This window comes from Fundulus heteroclitus, chromosome 14 (assembly GCF_011125445.2).
Source record: "Fundulus heteroclitus isolate FHET01 chromosome 14, MU-UCD_Fhet_4.1, whole genome shotgun sequence".
In the NCBI taxonomy this organism is placed as follows: Eukaryota; Metazoa; Chordata; class Actinopteri; order Cyprinodontiformes; family Fundulidae; genus Fundulus; species Fundulus heteroclitus.
Genome location: NC_046374.1, coordinates 7049836 through 7068155, shown reverse-complemented (window position 1 = coordinate 7068155; position 18320 = coordinate 7049836). Strand labels below are relative to the sequence as shown.

The following is an 18320-nucleotide window of genomic DNA, read 5'->3' as shown; positions in this document are numbered from 1 at the left end:
GGTGGGTTTGTGCTACATGTCAGTTTCTAACTGTTCTCCATCCGAGACGTCACAGTGCAGATAAGCCAACCTCTCATCTTTTACATATTCGCATGTGAATTTATATAGCCACAGAACTGATGTGATCAGTGAAATCTTGGACTTGCTGAGATGTCATTTTAACCCAGTTGTCATCAACATACCTGAACCAATGGCTTGGTGGTGTCCCTGAAAAAGGACGCTAAATCCCTCTCCTCCTCCATGCACAGGTTTGCAACAATAGGAGAAACTGGGGATCCGTATCACACCCATGGTTTTGCCTATAATATTGCCCCCCAGATAAGAAGTGATTGAATTCAGGCACAGTTTCAGGAGCTGGCAGGGCTTGTCTGTGGAAAGCGTCATTCTGCTGTTAAGGGGGGTGTCTGATTTTAAGCTTGCTCAGACCATGTCCACCGCTTCACCAACGGGAACACATGTAAAGGGTGATGTGATATCAAAGACCATAATTTTATCCGTCTCCATGATAACATCCTTCACCTTGTCCACAAAATCCATGGTGTTCTGAGCTGCCAACTAAAAGACAGAGTACAGTAAGAGGCCATCAGAGTTTTGATTAAATTTGTTGATCCACTGACTATGGTCAGTGGATCAAAGGTATTACTTATAAGGTTGAGTTTAGCTTTAACTCTACAGACTGAAGAAGTTTGTTGGAGAAGACATGAAAATGTTTAATAAGAAGAACCGTCCAAAGGGCCTAATCGATTTCCTGTTTTTTATTATTTTTTCTACCTGAATTATTGAGATGCATCAGGACATCCTTAAATAGAATTATTTCACTTAAAAAGGTGTGGATAAAAATGTTCATTGTTTGATTTTTAATTCCATGTTACAAGACCAGCTTTCATTTAAGTAAAAAGCCAAATAGACTTTTTATGAGACTCAGTTTTGAAAATCCTTCCAAAAACCATTTATAGCAATGCAATGAAATAATTTATGTTCTATGTGTCAATACCTGATTCACAAAACACACAGATATTCATATTGGTATATAATCCCCACAAAAGTAGATTCCATTCATAATTTTGAAATAGATTTATTTTGCTTATTGTGAGAGTGGAAACGAAATACATTTGGTTCTGATTTTGTTTTGAGAAATATTATCATTTTTAGTTTTCTGCTCAGGGTTGATGGGAAGAATATTGAAGTCAGAATGTTTATTCTGTTTTTATCATTGCATTTTTGTCAATAAAGTCCCAGCCAACATGGTTATTTTGTACTTCTACACTTTCTCAGCACAACCAGAGCAGTGGGAATTGCCTTTTGCACTGTGTTGAATAAAATTTTAGAACATGTTATTACGTATTTTCTGATAAAAGCGTCATATGTTAAAAAAAAAACTTTACCTCATTTTTCTACAAGGTGGAACAATAGGCTAACTTTTTCCAAGCAGAATACTTTTTTTTTTTTTTTTTACCAGAATGCATCTGTTGTTCCAAATGGGGACAAAAAGTGATAAAAAATGTGTGTTTACGCATCTGTTTCCTCACATTCATTGGACGAAGCACGTTAACGGCGATTTTGCATATCACGTGACGAGTGGGGCGCGCGCTAGCGGACGCCTCCTCCGTGCGCCGCTAGGTGCGCCGGCGTGGTAATGGAGGCGAGCCCAAACCAGCCAATCGGAGCTGTGACAGTTCGGCACGTGACGCACAGTGAGTTGGTGCTGTGGCTGGAGGAGAACACATCGACATTTAGCCACAAAACAATCGCACTTTTCAGGTACGTGAAGACGTCTGCTTGGCTCCGCGTCGTGTCAGTCCGGGGAAAGTTTCGTCGGGGACTCTTTGTTGTTTGTTTCTCCGAACTGTAAGCGAGGAATTTGCCTCAATTGTAGTGCAACAAGCGGCGGTTTGGTCCGGGCCTTCACTATTTCCTGGTCCAGGTCCACAGCTGAGCCTGACTGCTAACTTTAAAAGGGGTTTAGAAGGGGCAGCCGGCCGGGCCTTTTGGCTCCGTGCTCACCGCTCGGAGGCGGTTATCAGCACCGCAGCCTGCTCAGGAAATGCTGCTGCAGCCCGTGTGTGCTGGCTAGACACAGCTGCAGCCTTTATTTGTGCAGCCTCTCTGGTCAGATCCAAGTTTTTTAATGCAATGTGTGTGCTTGGAGTGCTCGCTTCTGCCTTTAGTTCGCGTAACCACGCTGAATGTAGGAACTGCTCACTGACAGAGAGGGAAATGTCTGAGGAAGTGAGAGCACATCGCTTCCATCCAGCTGGTTGACTGCTTTTGGTCTCAACCTGACAGTAATTCAGCCAACTGGCCAGTTTACTTCATTCTTGTAGTGATGATGTGCTTCTGGTTTATGTTTCTCCTAAGTATTGAATCCATTGTCATTAAAACTGGAAAGGGCAGAAAGTTTATTTTTTTAATCATACCTGGATCTCCTACAGTAGAATAATAAGACGGTTATAAAGCTTTTCTTTAGACAGAAAATCCACCCAAGACTGCAGTGATGCATTGGCTGCTAACTTTTCGTTTGATTTAAAAAGAGAAAGCCGTAAACTGTCATTAGAAAGTCTCCGTCTATGTTTCATCCACCGATCAAGTTACGTCTGGGGAAGATGTGTTTGAAGAAGCCCAATCTCTCACACATTAAACTGTTTGGATAAAGAAATAAACTTTAATTTGAACCTCACTAAGTGATCATTGTTTTAACTGTTAAGATTTACTGATCTCAGCTCAAACAAAAATGATCAACAAGTCAAAAGTCTTCATCAGCCAAAAGAATATAATAAATAAAATTAAAAAAATCACCAGAGGTGTGTTGTGAGTTTTTCTCACCTGTTCAACAACAAACTAAGCATATAATATTAGGATTTAACAAATAAGGTAGTGATGTTTTTTTTGTTTTTGTTCTTTTGTAGGAAAGAGATGTTAGTCGTTGTTGAGCCAAAACTTAAAAAAAAAGGTTTTGAACATTAGCGTCTTTAAAAGAAAGCCATCCAGTTCCCAATTTCATTTGGGTTCGATTGTGTAAAACAAACAAACAAACGAACAAAAAACCTCACATGAGCAAGAAGAGCAGGATTTGGGTCAGTCTGAAAATGTTGCTGGGTGTAGGTAGTTTGGGGCCTTTGAGGGAGCCGCACAAAATCAGGCCAGGGGCCACACTTCAGACACCCCTGGCTTAATCAGAAAGAGATGCAGTACCAAACGTACAGCTGTATTGAAGTCATGCAAATTATAATTAAAATGGGCAATATATCATGCTGCTTCTCCTTTTTATAAATAAACATAATCATCTTTATCATTGCAACACACATTCTTATAAAATGTGTTCTCTGCATTTAACCCATCCCCTTGGGGATCAGTGGGCTGCCACTGTGCGACGCCCGGGGAGCAATCTGGGGCTAAAGGTCTTGCTCCGGGACCCAGAGTGGCAGTCTGTGGGATTTGAACCCAGACCCTCACGCGTCCTGCTCTCTAACCACTAGGCCGCGTTTAAATCATTCATTCGTGTTGGTTATCGTTGTCCGACAGCTGCTCTGGTTGCAGAGGGTTCCACTCCACCCCGTTTGGTCATTGTTGTAGTGCTGAGGGACAGTGTAGTGAATTGTCTGAGTTAAAACACCCAACAACCAAACTGCCTCAGCATCCTTGAGCTCGGACTACAAAATTGTAGCAAAAAATAAAAAAAGGCAGATTCAAGGTTGGTAAGCCATGACCTTTTTTTAGCAGGAGGAAATACTGTGACATATTTGTTCAAAAGCCGTAATAGACAACAGTGAAAGCGGAACTGTTTGAAAAATATGAGCCAAAAATAATATAAAGATACCTATGCAGCACCTGGACAGACTACATTCAAATTTTCTGCTTTCTTACAGACTCCAGGTACACAGCAAAAATGTATTTAAGGGCTGAAAAAGTGGATTTTGCATGATATGTCCCTTTTAAATCAAAACATACAGAGGGTCAAATGGGGAAGTACTCGAAGAGCTTGCACAGTTAGGACTTTTGACCTTTCAGGTATACATAAAAATGTCATATTTTAACTGTAAGATTAAATCACTGCCATTTGTTTTACAACTCCATAATCTGGATTTATTGCTGGAGACGTTTGAGGTGATCAGCAGACTAATCACATAAACCTGAAACTTTTTCTCATAATTAATATTTCCCCTGAAATTTAGAGTCATCTTCATTTTATTCACATTCAAGATGAGATGATTGTTTCTACATAGTGGCACAGAGTCCACCCCTCGTACTCCTTCTGCGATGCATTCAATGACTGCAGAGGCATCTGAGTATTTCTGCAGATGACAGGAATCTGTCTTCTACTGGAAGTCTGAGGTGTAAAGAGTGAAAAGGGTTAGGGCTGGGCCTTTTGTCGTATTGTTTTATTGTTGTCGTAAAAAAATTCTAATGAGAATTTGGATTTATCTTGACAATGATAAATTTCATTTAGCAATGCCTGAAAAACCCCAAAACTGCCAGATTTGTTAGGATTGTCACTTTAGGTATTTTCTTCACTGCTGGGTTCTTCAGTGTCAATACATTCAAAAATATAATTAAATGCCGTTACTGTGTGCAGTTTAGTGATAAATATCACATTTCGTCATGCACCTTGTGTCCTAATGAGACATTTCTAAATTTATTTTAATATATGTTACATTATTAAATGTGTTTTTAAGGACAATATTTATATGTATGGGGCTAAAATTGCCTTGAGGTCACAACCACCACAAAAGTTACCTAAAAAGGACTACAAGAAGCTGTTAATAGGATTTAGAATCACTTTTATCATTATCACAATAGTACCGTAATATATTGTGATTAAGTTTAAAGTCCATATCGCCCACCCCAGTGAGAGTACAGTCCCTGTGCTGCTGACTACCTGGTTAGACACGCAAGCCTTCAGTCTCTGATCCAGGTGATTGTTGAGGTTCTGGTGTTTCTGACAAAGCCAATCAGGCTGAATTATGTTAAAAGGCGCTGGGGGAATGAAAGAACACGATCCTCACATTGCTAAAGGTGGGTTTGTTGAAGCAAGAAGAATGATGGCATTGTCAGCTCCAACTCCATGGCGACAAGCTTGCTGCAAGGGTGCTGATAGTTGTTTGCTTAAATAAAAATACCGGTGTTTAACTGTTGTCAAAGTAGGTGCCACTGACATTAATATCGCCTTTATGTCTTTAAGGATAATCTTCTGTTTGGCATTGGAAATTAAATTTTATCCTATTGGTCAAAAAAAGCCTTTGTGGTAGTAGCTACATTTTGTCCCATAAATAGAAAGCTGGACGTGTGAAAAGGCTGGTTCACATGGCAGGATTTTAAAATAGTTGGCCAATTTTCAAAGTAGGAAGGAGAGGCACCACATGTAACGATAAAAAATCTTGGATAAAACAGGTTTGGTCATACTGTGCTCAACACGCCACCCACGAACAGATTTCGCTTAAGATCATTCAGATATCAGACGGGAAATCTTGCAAATCCTCTCAAGATCAAACGTGAGTTCAGAGTAAAAAATCATGGACGACCAGGAAAAATAATGGCCATAGTTTGTTGACTGATTTTAATAGAGAAAAAAAAAACATCGCTTTCTGATTGGCTGCACATCACATTGAACAGGCTGCCTCCTCGTTTGTCTTCGGAGGACACCACACACGCTAGGATGTCAGGGCAAGACAATCCAACATGTTGAATATCTCTGATTTGAGGTCATAGCGGTCCTCACGTTCTTAAGAGCAGAACCGATCGCTCTTAACACACCACACACGACAAGATATTCTCTTAAGATTATTTTAAGCGACATGGCGATAATCAGCGCCTGTCGGAAGGGGAATTTCGGGGCAAAAATGGGGCTAAAAATCGTACCGTGTGAACCATCCTTTAGAGGAGGCTGACCAGGTGACCTCTTGAAGAAGAGGTCAATTCTTTCTTGTGGCGGACGACAGAAAACGGATTGTGTCCGTCTTGGTGTCCTTAAGAGAATCACCTCTGGCAAGTCAGTCAATGCCTGATGGATTGACATCTACAGCATTGGTAAACTCTTGGAGAGATGAGAATATTGTAGCGATGATTTACCATAACAATATTATCATCAAATCATTAAAAATGACATATTTTTGTACAGAATGTTTTTCTTAGTCCACGTAAAACCCTTGTGTGGGCTAAAGTTGTTTTTATAAATTAAATACCATGTCAGTGGTGTTTATTTATGAAAAGAAGAAAGTTCCAGGAGCACTTTTCTAATATTATAGCAAAAGAAAATCATGGGACACTAAAAGGGAAAATGAATAAAACATTATGGGGAATTGTAGTCCAACAATACGTTGGGCAGTTTAGATCCTTATCTTTTAGATGCTGAAGGTGTAGTTTATTGTAGTGAAATTCTAAACATTCAGACCTCCTTTATTGTAATCGTCTATTAAAACTGTCTTCTTTAGAAAATGGGTCTGATTTTTTTTTTTTTCATGCGACATCTAGTATGTCTTTATCACCAATTTTACAATTACAGGAAGCATAAATTAACGACTGTTATTTTCCTCTTATGGGGTTAAAATTGTTGAAACATCTCTGGGATTCATTTCCTCTGATATGGATGCCTAAATCGGGCAGGGAAGTTGTAACAGATATAGCATTCGTTGATAGCGAGCACTTCACTTTTGTACGATTTAAGACGGAGACTAAAACCTTTGAAAAAGGATTCTAATAAATAAATTCTAATAAATCAAAAAATTAGGCCGACGTTGAACAGTCAAATGATTTGAAAAGGTCTGAGCATTACATCACAGTATTTAGTGCTTAGCAATATAGCCTAAAATAAAAACTGCGATATATTGAGCAGTTCACCACAATAACCATAAATGGACAATAATGTATAGATAAACATTTTTTAAATCATAGGCAAAACGATCGTCACTTACTGCCGTAAGTTTGGGTGTTGGTAAATGTTCGGTTACCACCCAGGCCTAACAGTATTGTAATGTATAGTATATACTTTAAAAAAATAAAATAAAACATCCAGATGGTTTTAGTGTCATCAGCGAACATCTGTGTTTTTTAATTGGTGATAGGATTATGTTTTGCAGAATGTATTTCCAAACAGATGTAACATGTAGAAGGAGCCTGCTTCTTTACCCAACTATTGTTTCCTACACCTGATAAATGCTTCTTTTAGTGGCGGTTGTGGCCCTGAGGGTAAATTAGACACCCTGCCATCTGAAAGGTGTGGGTTTGATTCCAGCTTCCACCTGTCATGTGTTGATGTGCTCCTTGGCAAGGCACTCAACACAAGTGACCTACCGATCTGCGTGGTATAGGTACAGGTTTGTGATCCCGATTGAATGTGGCTTTATTGTGAAGTGCTTTAAGTAAGACCTATATAAATTCAGTCAATTTACTTCTGTTCTCCTTTTTCTACAAATTAACCAAACGTTCTTGTAGATTGTTCAGTCCTACTTTACCTTCTTTGGTCGGATTGATCTGGAGAACATAGAGAACATAATGAGATGCTTGTAACTGTGCCACCCTCTGTCAGTTTCCTATTTTTAGCCTGCTCAACAAGTATTTTGAGGTTTCATTCTTGAGCAGTTCCTGTTTCGTATAGAATCATTTTCTATTTGAGCTTTATGACTATAAAGACACTGCGACAGACTGGCGACATGTCCAGGTTGTACCCCGCCTCTCGCCCATTGAATGCCGGAGATAGACACCAGCACCCATCATGACCCCACAAGGGACAAGCGAGACGGAAAATAGATGGATGGACTATACAGACAGTCCAGAAAGGAGATTTATTGTTTTACTTTCTTGTACTTTTAGAAGAGAAATGTTTAATTTCCAATAATTAGATTTTTTTCCAAGCCAGTAGACTCATCAGAAGTAAAACCAGTAGAAATCTGGACAGTCTGAATATCACCTTGTGGAGAGGGAATAAATTCCATTCTTCACTTCAGTACTTTTAGAAACCAACCAGAGGTAAACTCTGGATAATCTGGAGTTGTTTTTACTGTGCCAGGCAAATGTTTTCAGCCTGGAAAATGTAAGGCTCCAAATGTCAGGTTGTTCAATGTGAAGGTCATTAAGTGCATTTCTGCTGTTATTACAGGTAGGTGGCCGTGTATCCATCACAGGATCAAGGTGGTGTTCAAATCCCCTCCAATCAAAATGTAGGAGTTTGGAAAAACAATAGGTAGCACCAAATTTGTCCATACGTCACCAAATAATCCAGTTTTTTTCTTTGTAAGAGTGCTACCCATAAATCACAAGTAACATTATTTTAATAAAAAATAACAACATTTCAAACAATGCAACCTTTAGGACCTGCATTGGTTGAAAAGTAATTTTCAATGGTGAAGCACCCACTGAACGCTCAGTTCCATTAGAAACCCATTAATCATTACTTCAATGAGTTCTCCAAATGGTAATATCTCCTGAAGTGTGATAGAATTCTTGACAAGAAACTAAATTTGTATTTAACTGCTTCTGAAACAAAAAGTTTCACGTTTCTTTCCTTAAGGAGCTGTTAACGGCTCCTTAAGGAAATAAAGAGTTGCCCGTTGGGTTAGATAGGACGTTAAGTACTGCACTATTTGGGTTCAGAGTGCGGATGTCAAAAATAATCAGTGTCTCAAATTTTTGTGTTATAAACTAATCCATCTACGGTATATTTGCTCAAACTGTCACACTTTTTCCGGCAGCAGCACTGGAATGACAGACAATCCCCTCCCTACAGATTAAAACAATGAGCTGCTGCTGGAAGCTTTGCACTCTCCGGCTTTCTGGATGCTCAGGTCCATCCTGAAAAACATCGGTGACATTCTTGGACATAAAGGCAAATACAAAAGCATTGATCGGAGGTGCTTTCCAAATGAGGCAGGCAGACAGGAAAAAACTGAAACGATAAATAATGGCTAATGCTACAAGCTAACGCTACAACGTTTGAGAGCAACTTTAACAGATCAGTAAAGCCCCACAATTTATTGACACATTTATTGAAAATTGAAACACAATTTATTTTATTGTAGAATGATTGTTTATTTGTCCCTCAGTAGTAAAATCTGTTTGAATCAACATCAAATTAACAGGCAAAGCTCACAGCAGAACACTAAAAGAAAATATTAAAAATAGAATAACACGGCTGCTACTAATTGCCTTGTCTGCTTTTTTGCCATACAGAGTAGTGATACTTCTAAATGATAATTTTTTCTAAACAGGGGCTGAGTTGTCCCCAATTTATTGGTTTTGCCCTAGTTAAAGATGTCAAAATACTTACATATTCTGTAATTAATCCTGTTTTGCAATTGACCAGCAGTAATCCCAGGGCTTTGAAGAATTTTGTCACAGTATCGAAAATGGTATCAAGTATTTTTCTTAGTATCTGGATGGAGTAGGAAGTTTGACTTTTGTGACAACCAGAGTGCTTTATTTATTGTGAAGGCCCTTACTAAGTTTGGCTGTACTGATACCAGAAAACAGAGGGTATAGGCCTATAGTTTATTATGTGTAACAAAAAGGTGTAAAAGGTTACACCTTACAGCAGATAAACCAGAGCGCAATCATCTACCTAACTTTTTACTTGGTTAGCATTAGCTGCTGGGTAGCTAGAAGCTGGAAGAGTGGACTGCTCCAAAAGCTGCATTAAACAGTCGGTGCTCTGTAGCAGTGAAGTTGTCCTGCCCCTGTGTTTTTACCGCTTTCTGCTTGTTTCTGAGACGATGACTGAAATATATTTTTTTTTAGTAAGCGTGATAGGTGAAGATAAAAAAAAAATTCAAATAAATAAATATCAGAAAGAATTTGATACCCCCTTTCGTGTTGACATCCCTTAAATGGTGGACCGAAGCTTATCTCAATCGAGTTGCTGGCACATCACATGTATAACTGATGAATTTGCACGATACCACATTTTCATACTTTTACATCTTTTATTACACAGCTTGGATAGCAGATAAAGATGAAAACCTAACAGGAAATAATGTTGCATATTGCCAAAAGGATTTTTATTATATTTTAATGATGTTTATATTAAACTTTCTACCATATTCTGCCCTATCATAGTGAAGTGATCCAACTTAACTCGTGCGTATCCATCATCCACCATGTAGAGGTTGAACGATACTGGAAGTGGAACTCAGCCATTAAAGGCTCTGTTGTTTCATCTTTACTGTTTTCTGGCTTTTCCTTTATACGTTGGTGAGATGCTCTTCCAACACCTTCTCTTCCAAACTTGGTGAACAAAGCTGATCCTCATTTTGATTTGAGCCAAATTAAAAAAAATGTTATTTCCTTTTGTATCAAAACATCAGTCCCCATTAATGTGCAAAAAATCTGAGCTTTTAGCTCTAGCCTTAGCAGACAAGAGCCCTGTAATCATACTAAATGAAGACAGTTGGAGAATGAGCTACCACCCAGGTAAGGTCTTTGTTACCCAACCCTGCTGCCAAAGATCTGGGCTGTCCTTCAAGCAGATGTTGCTCTGAATGAACACTGCTTTTCTAAACTGAAGCAGACATGCCTGACGGTTTCTTTTTCTCATAACATAATAAAGTTCTCGTTATCCCTGTAAGGCTTTACAGCCTGGCTGGGCTTGCCACAGTTTGTAAATCCCGTCTAGCCAGTCCTGCGGTGTAGAAGCACTTGCAACATCCCTGTTTCCTGCGTCGAAGGCATAGGAAAGGCAACTTACTTGAATTGCATCTTGAGTACTGCCTCTTATATATTGGTCTGTAACGGCTCAGAAGGATTTCTTTTAAACAAAAATACACATACAAATCATAAATGTACTTCAGTAATGTTTGTACATGACCACGCAGCCTGTGTTCAGTCGCTCACTGAGCGATGGCCTCGCTGTCTCTGTGTTCTGCTCCACTGCTTTGGACTCTCACATCTCTAGTGTAGGTTAAATTTGTCTGCTGTATTCGTGCATCTATTTGACACATTTTCTTTAAACGCAGCAGATTTTCAGGAGATGACTTGAATAATTTCAAATCATCAGTTAAAGTATTGTTTTGTCTTGTGAAGCAGGTGCTTAACAATACTGACTATTCAAACACTGAATAGATTTTGATTTGATACAAAAATGCCTACAGTTCAGGGACTATGGTCAGTGGTCTCATGACTAACCGGGCTGCACATTCTAAATTTTTACAACGTCTGAAGTACTGTTATCTGACAAATTATGTTAGCTGGCTGTTTAAAAGGAGATCTATGGTTTGTAACTGTTTTATGAAATTCTAATTTAGATAGATGTTATTGTAAACTGTAATGTAAATTGTAATGTAATCTTTTGCCGCTATCTTGGCCAGGACTCCCTTGAAAAAGAGATTGTTAATCTCAATGGGACTTTTCCTGGTTAAATAAAGGAATAAAAAAGGTCTTGATGGTTACCTACAGTATATCCACATTTGAAAGTGTAAACGTTAATATGAATACTGTACTGTAGAACTTTTTGCCACTTAAGAATCCTGTAACAAAGATCTGACATGGGTGTCCCTCCAACAATACCAACCAGATTTTTACTTCTCTTCTAAATCAGACTAAATATTCCCTGTTTAATGTCAGGATTACCAGAATTCTTTTTTATCTGATAAATGTCAAAATAACAAGGGGTAGGATTTTTTGGAGACATCAAAAGAAGATCAAAAAATAGAAAAAAAAATCAGCCAAGATATTGGGACGGGAATGGTTGACCACAGTTTCCAGATGCCTGAGGGTGCCCTGTCTATCTGTTCAAACAACATATTTGGAAGGCACAGCGCTTGATTTTAGGGTTTTAGCGTATAAATGAACTAATCTTACCTCAAGCGTATAAAACCACACAGCACAGATCCCACATTTATCAGTATGTGTTTAAAAAAGATGAAGCCAAAGTTAAGGATTCCATAAAAAAAGGATGCTCCCGATATTTTGTAGCATTGTCCTTAATTTTTATATGCAGGAAACATGTAACAACCTCAAGTTTTCTTTAATACATTTACTATGTTGTTTTTTTTTACCATGATTGTATATTGTGATAAACTGCTTTCAGTTATAAACAAGGAATAAAACTACTAATACTCCTAAAACTACAGTAGAATAGCTGGTAGCAAACTGTATGAGGATCCCGGTAGGCTAGGCTGTTTATTTTACCAACAGACATCCTAACTCTTGTGTCTTGTTGACAATATGTGAGACTCACCGTCAAACACTGAAGCCATGACTGGCTAGGATTTTAACAGCTGGAAAAAAGTCCAACAACTAGCTTGTTTTAGAAATAGGCTAAAATCATCCTAACTGGATGTTATTTCTACTGTACTTTTTATCTACAGTTAAGCCCAAAGTTATCCATACCTCTTGCAGATTTAAATTAAAAACTTATTTTCATTCAACCAACGATCACAAAGATAGTAAGACGACATATAAAGACTCATTCTGGGAAAAGCCATTTTTCTGTGTTTTGCATTTTAACAACAAATGACCTGTGAAGCGATTTATACCCAGCTCAACAGGTGGCCAAAATTGTACTCAAGTAAGAGTAACACTACTTCAACATATTTTTACCCAAGTAAAAGTAAACCGTTGTCAGCCAAGAAATTACTCAAGTGTAAAAAAGTAACCACTGATGATTTGATATTTTAAAATTATGTAATCGGACAAATATAAGGTTACGTGCAAATTCTGGTATTTTAAAGACAAATGAAAAAAATGTGAAAAGAATAACAATTTCTAAATGACAAATTCAGGCAGAAGAAACACTTCTAAATCATTTGTTTTTCAACATTAACATTGAAAGCAATACTTACAGCAAACAGTATGTAAGAACAGTGCAAAATACTTTCAATGAGTTTAGCAGATAGAAAATAACATTAAAGTAACAAAGCTTGTGCACAAACATGAAGTCTCACTTTAACATAAGCTCTTGGTTTTTGTCTCTGTGGTGCATTTTTGGTTATAACAACACTGTTCTTTATTCATTAAGTTTTTCAGGAGGTAGAGTAGCCAGAAATGTTACTCAAGTAAGATAAGTGATCCTGGATTAATAATATTAATCAACTAAAAGTAAAAAGTATAGTGCCGTAAAACTACTCCTAAAAGAAAATTTTGTTCAAAAGGTTACTCAAGTAAATGTAACTGAGTAAATGTAACTACTGTAGTTACTACCCACATCTACATCTAAACAATGACTGGAAAATCTTCCTTGGCATGACAGCAAACTTCTAATGGCTGGAAAGCTTTTTGCATGTTCCACTGGTATTTGCCAGTTCATCTGTTGCAGTGTGAGAGGAAGGCCTCCTTGTCATCACCCTAATCTTTAGGTCCCTCCACAGATCCTCCATCGGATTCACATTGAGATTCTAAAACATTAATATTAATTCAAGAAACAAGATGTCTCTGAAACTGCCAGGGGTGTGAATATGTTGGGCATTGCCTGTGTTCTAAACTTTTGATCGTGGAACTTTTAATGTTTATGTTTTTTAGACTGCCAGACATTCTCTGAAGATGGAATTGTTGGCTGATGTCTCTCTGCTTCCTGGAGAAGATCGAATTACAGGTAACCATTGAGCAACAGGTGTTGATTTATGCAAATACCGTTTCCCTGCTACTGATATATAATTCAATCTGTTTTTTTTTTGTTTTGTTTTAATGACTCGTCCTAACTGCACACACCACTGCCGGGTATGACCTTCACTGAGATTCCTCCTAAAACATGTTAAATAGTCACGTCAGATCACTTATTTATGACCTACTTTCAGGGGTAGAAATTACTGGCTGCCTAAAGCCCAGTGTGGGACAATTTCTGACGTGAGGAGCCCACCATAGCAGGTTTGCAGTTTGAATGGTAGAACTGTGATCAGGTTCTACTACTAACTGTTAGGGGCAGCGATGCACCTGAACTGCTCCTCCTGTTATGTGAGGGGCTAAAACCACCAAGCTGTTCAAGGAGGCGGATTGTTTAGGAGAATTACAACCTGTCAAGTCGTACTTGACTTCTTTTTTTTTTTTCAGTTCAGTCATTCAATTATTTTATTATAATTTCTTATCTTTTTTGATAGAGACAGGTACATTTCTTTATTCATTCAATGCTAATTGGGAAACAATATAATTCTTTACAATCACAAATATATTTGGTCGTACAACTTTCACATATTTTCTCTGTCAGGGTTTTATTTATAAAAATAAAAAAGGACGGATAGAGAAAGAATAAATGTAAGATAACATGAAGGAGAACTAAGAACAGGTAACAGCCAAGAGAATGGAACATTAACAGTGGTAGCATAGTATAGAATCAAGGACCTTCATAAAGTGTATATATATGTAAAATAAGGACTGAATACAATATTGTTTTTTTTTTTTTTTTTTTTTTTTAAAAGAGTGTGTCATATTACTTCCAGTATATATTGTTTTGTTGTATTGTTCCCATTTTTTCCAGTGTTCATAAAAAAACATTTTTCTCTAAATTAACTGTGAAGGATATTTTTTTTTCCAAATTCATAAATGTCATCTACTATCTGAGCTCATTCTTGAACTGTTGGAGCTTTCTGTGTCCTCTGTTTTTGTAATAGCTTTCTTTCCAGCTGTTATAAGTATATTCCACAGATATCCGTCTATAGATTGCATTGTTTGGGTTCTATGACCAAGAAATGTGGTTTTAAACTTAAGTGGTATACAGACTTTGAAAATATTTTAAAGCACCAGTGTGTAAGATTTTCACACTGGCACACCATGTAGTGGTGCACTAAATTAATTACAAACCACTTCGCCGTTACGCGCGTAATAACTTCTACAGAAACCGCTGAGTATCACAAGTGTGACGATGTCAACATGTCCTCCATGTATTAGCTACTGCTAACTAAAAGCTACAGTCAGCATGTGAAATGGTTTTTGGCACTGTTGCCAAGTCCGCTTGTTTTTTTTTTTTCTAAAGTCACTTGTAAATTACATGTGGCATGTTTTTTTGGGCTCATTTCTGAACGTGTAGTCACTTATTTGAGGTCTAATATAAGCGACTATAAACAAGAGTAAAGAGACCCGGTCTTGCAGCCGCACAGACAGTGAACTGCTGATATCCTTCCGCCGCTCCCTGTACACACGTACACACATAGAGGGAGAGGGAGACGAACAACCGAGCCAGGAGGACAGAGTACAGGATTTTTTGGACTATAAGGTGCACTTAAAATCCTTACATTTTCTCAAAAAATGTTAGTGAGCCTAATAATCATATATAATCCAGTGCACCTTATATATGATTACCGTACTTGTGCTTACTGAGCGATTTTATTTGCTACAATGCGCTCAAAAATATGTTAAAATGTGTAAGTACGACTTTGGCTAGCAACAAATTCAATGGATTCAATGGAGATTCGGAACATTACAGTACACTGTGTCACTACCTGATCGTACCCCTGGGCAGTCTACAAAACTGCCTGACTATAATGTCTAAACTACAAGTGCATTCATGTAAGGCAACCCGTGTCGCTAGCAACAATAAACCAAGTTTATTCAATATAAAAGTTCTGTTTATTTTCGCCTAGCATAAAATTTGTCTTTATGTGGATGATGTAGTACTTTATCCCCAGCACTCAAACACTTCTCTCTAAAAGCTAAATTCCAACTGTGGTTGAACGATACAATGGTATTAGATTACATAGAATTACAAAGCGCTGTCAAGCTGTTAAAAAAGCGTGTTCATGTGAGGAACGTTTTATGCAGTGAGTGTAGTTTAATTTTCCTGCTCTGATCTCTCTGCCCTGCAGCATCATAAATTAACTCACATTGGTAGGAGGAAATGGTTACTGGTTTTAATTAATAGGCTGGTAGGAATATAGTGATAGTAGAGTTGTATTGGTTACCATTAAAGTCATCCTCACTTACCAATGAAAAACGTAGTTTTTTTTTATTGTTCATCGAAAGCATCGCCTCTATTGCGTTGCTACAAATGCAAACAGGAAACTCTAAAAGTACAGCAGGGATATTTTAACCACCAAAAACCACCAAAGGTTTAATGCAGCTCTGCTTTGGACATTTATAGATATGTAAGTGAGGCTCTTTAAAGAGATATTCTGTCCTCGCTACAAGCAGAACGAAACTACTAGAGCAGTCCTCTCCTTCAGCTGCTTCTTGCTGCCTAGCAGCATTTCGATGGTGGCGCTCTTGGTAATGGTTGGATTTGTCTGCTCAGCTTGCTACCAACTTTTCAGATCTTTTGGACTACAGGCTGTAGACTTATCTGTAACACGTTGGTTTATAACAGCTATAAAGCTGGTTTACTTGGTTTGTTTTCTCGTGTCATTTTCTCATAGTTTTGTTTAACCTTTATTTATCCGGGTATTCTCATTGAGATCCAACATAGCATTTTCAAAAGAGACCTGATTTGATAAAACAGCAAAAAACAATAAAGTTTTACAAACACAGTAGCAATACAATTGAAACTTTTGACTCAATTAAATAAGCTCACCAACAAACAAGAGCAAGTTAAATAAAACAATAAGTTAAAGCTAAGCACATTACTATCTTTCCCTGAAACTAGGCCTTGGTCAAACACATGGCTACGTAGCTTAGCGCTACAATGCTAACCTGCATATGGCTGTCAGTTTAAAGGTGCATAGCCACGTTATTTGACTTTTTTTTTTTATTTATACTTCAGCAACTCAGTATGGTTGCATACAAAGTTTTTATGAAAGATTATCATGTCCTGCTGGCATATTAGTTATTATTTAGACGTTTGTTTGTGCTCAATTTGTTAGTGAATAAAGCCTTTTGTATTTATTTTCAATAACAGAGGAATTACAACACTGCGCATGCGCAGCAGGGGATAAAACAAGAAAGCAGTTAACGACTGTTAACATTTCCTAGCAAAACAATGCAGAAAGGTCCAAGATCCAGCGGAAAAAAACGCAAACAATATGATTCCAAGAGGGAAAAGAGAGTAATGTCGCTGGGAATACAGTATGACCGTTGGTGTTCATTGAAGCTGACACTGCCGATTGCTAAGATGTTACTGCAGAGTTGACTGACACAGACTTGAGTAAACGTTCTGATATGAGGCTCTTAAAGTTGCTGTAGATTGGTGTATTTCATTAATAATGGTTGCTGTTTGATCACACCGAGCTGCTGCTTTACTGTGAGGCATTGCAGAGGTTCAGGCTCGGTCCACCATTATTTACAAGTGATTTATTATCTAACCAAACCGGCATTATGATAGTTCTGCAACACTGCTAGTAGATGGTGCCACGCCCGGCGCGGGATTCTTATTTAACCTTAAAAAGGACCATCAAAACACTATCATGATGGAGACTTGGTGTATATAGTTTTATTTTACCATGATCAAACAGTTTTTGGTCTTTTTTTTTTTTAAACCATATAACATGGCTATATGCCTTTAAATGAGAAACTGACATGTAAAGTTCAGCTTGGACAACTGGAACATGACTAAGATTTTATAAACAGTCTGCAAACCATTTTTGTAAGAATCATACTCTTTCCTAACAGCGTTTTAGCCAAGATAGAAAAGACCAACAGCCTTTACTCAGGAGCTACCACCGCTAGCAGGATAAAAGAACCAAGGGGATGTACTTCCTGCAGCCTGGCCTAACTAAATAACCTGGCTAACACAAGAGGTGAAAGAATAACTTGATACAAACAACTATAAACATTAGGAAACTTTTTATTTCTAATAGGGGACAGCACAGCTATAGGATGTTTTCTCTGTCACCCAACCCTACTATGAACCTAAATTAGATGCAGTATTAAAGACTTCAACTTAACTGTTACAACCAAGACCAACCCACTTACGCTGGGGATAAATATTAGAGAACATAATGGTATTTTTATGAGTTTAAAATGGTAGTTGGATGGAACAATTTATCAATGCAGGGGACCGGAATGAGGCCACACACTCGCAAAAGGATGAAATGACCCGGAAGTGTCAACAGCACCGGCTAGCCATCTGCATTAGCAGGGCACTCATGGTTTATTGTCGCTTTTTTTTTTAGAAGAATACGTTTTTTATTTTCATACCTACCGTAATATGTTTTTCTTGGTACACAAAGTGAATATTGGAGAAGAGATGACGCTACTTTGATATTGTCTCTTTTCAGATCAGGAGATCATTTACATGTGTCCATTCAGTGGAGCTGTGAAAGGGAAAGTGTTGATCACCAACTACAGACTCTACTTCAAGAGCTCAGATGCTGTAAGTTTTCTAAATTGTTTCTAAGTCAACGCAAGCTATCAGCAGGACTACACACAATTTTAACTTAAATAAGGAACTAAATAGATTTTGTCATTTGCGTTCTTGTCAGTGAGGATCAGCCAGTCTCTTGTGGATATTCTGTGGGCATCACAGAATTTTAGCA

General features: G+C 37.9%; 1 protein-coding gene across 1 annotated transcript in view; it reads left to right on the top strand.

Moving 5' to 3' along the window:
- Nucleotides 1–1648: 1648 nt before the first annotated feature.
- Nucleotides 1649–18320, top strand: part of mtm1 (myotubularin 1) — a gene marked incomplete in the record, with an annotated part of 28986 nt that continues 12314 nt past the window's right edge. Inside the window, 3 exon segments of the mRNA XM_036146194.1 lie at nt 1649–1761; nt 13444–13516; nt 18063–18157. Coding sequence (XP_036002087.1) covers nt 13465–13516; nt 18063–18157 — 147 coding nt within the window.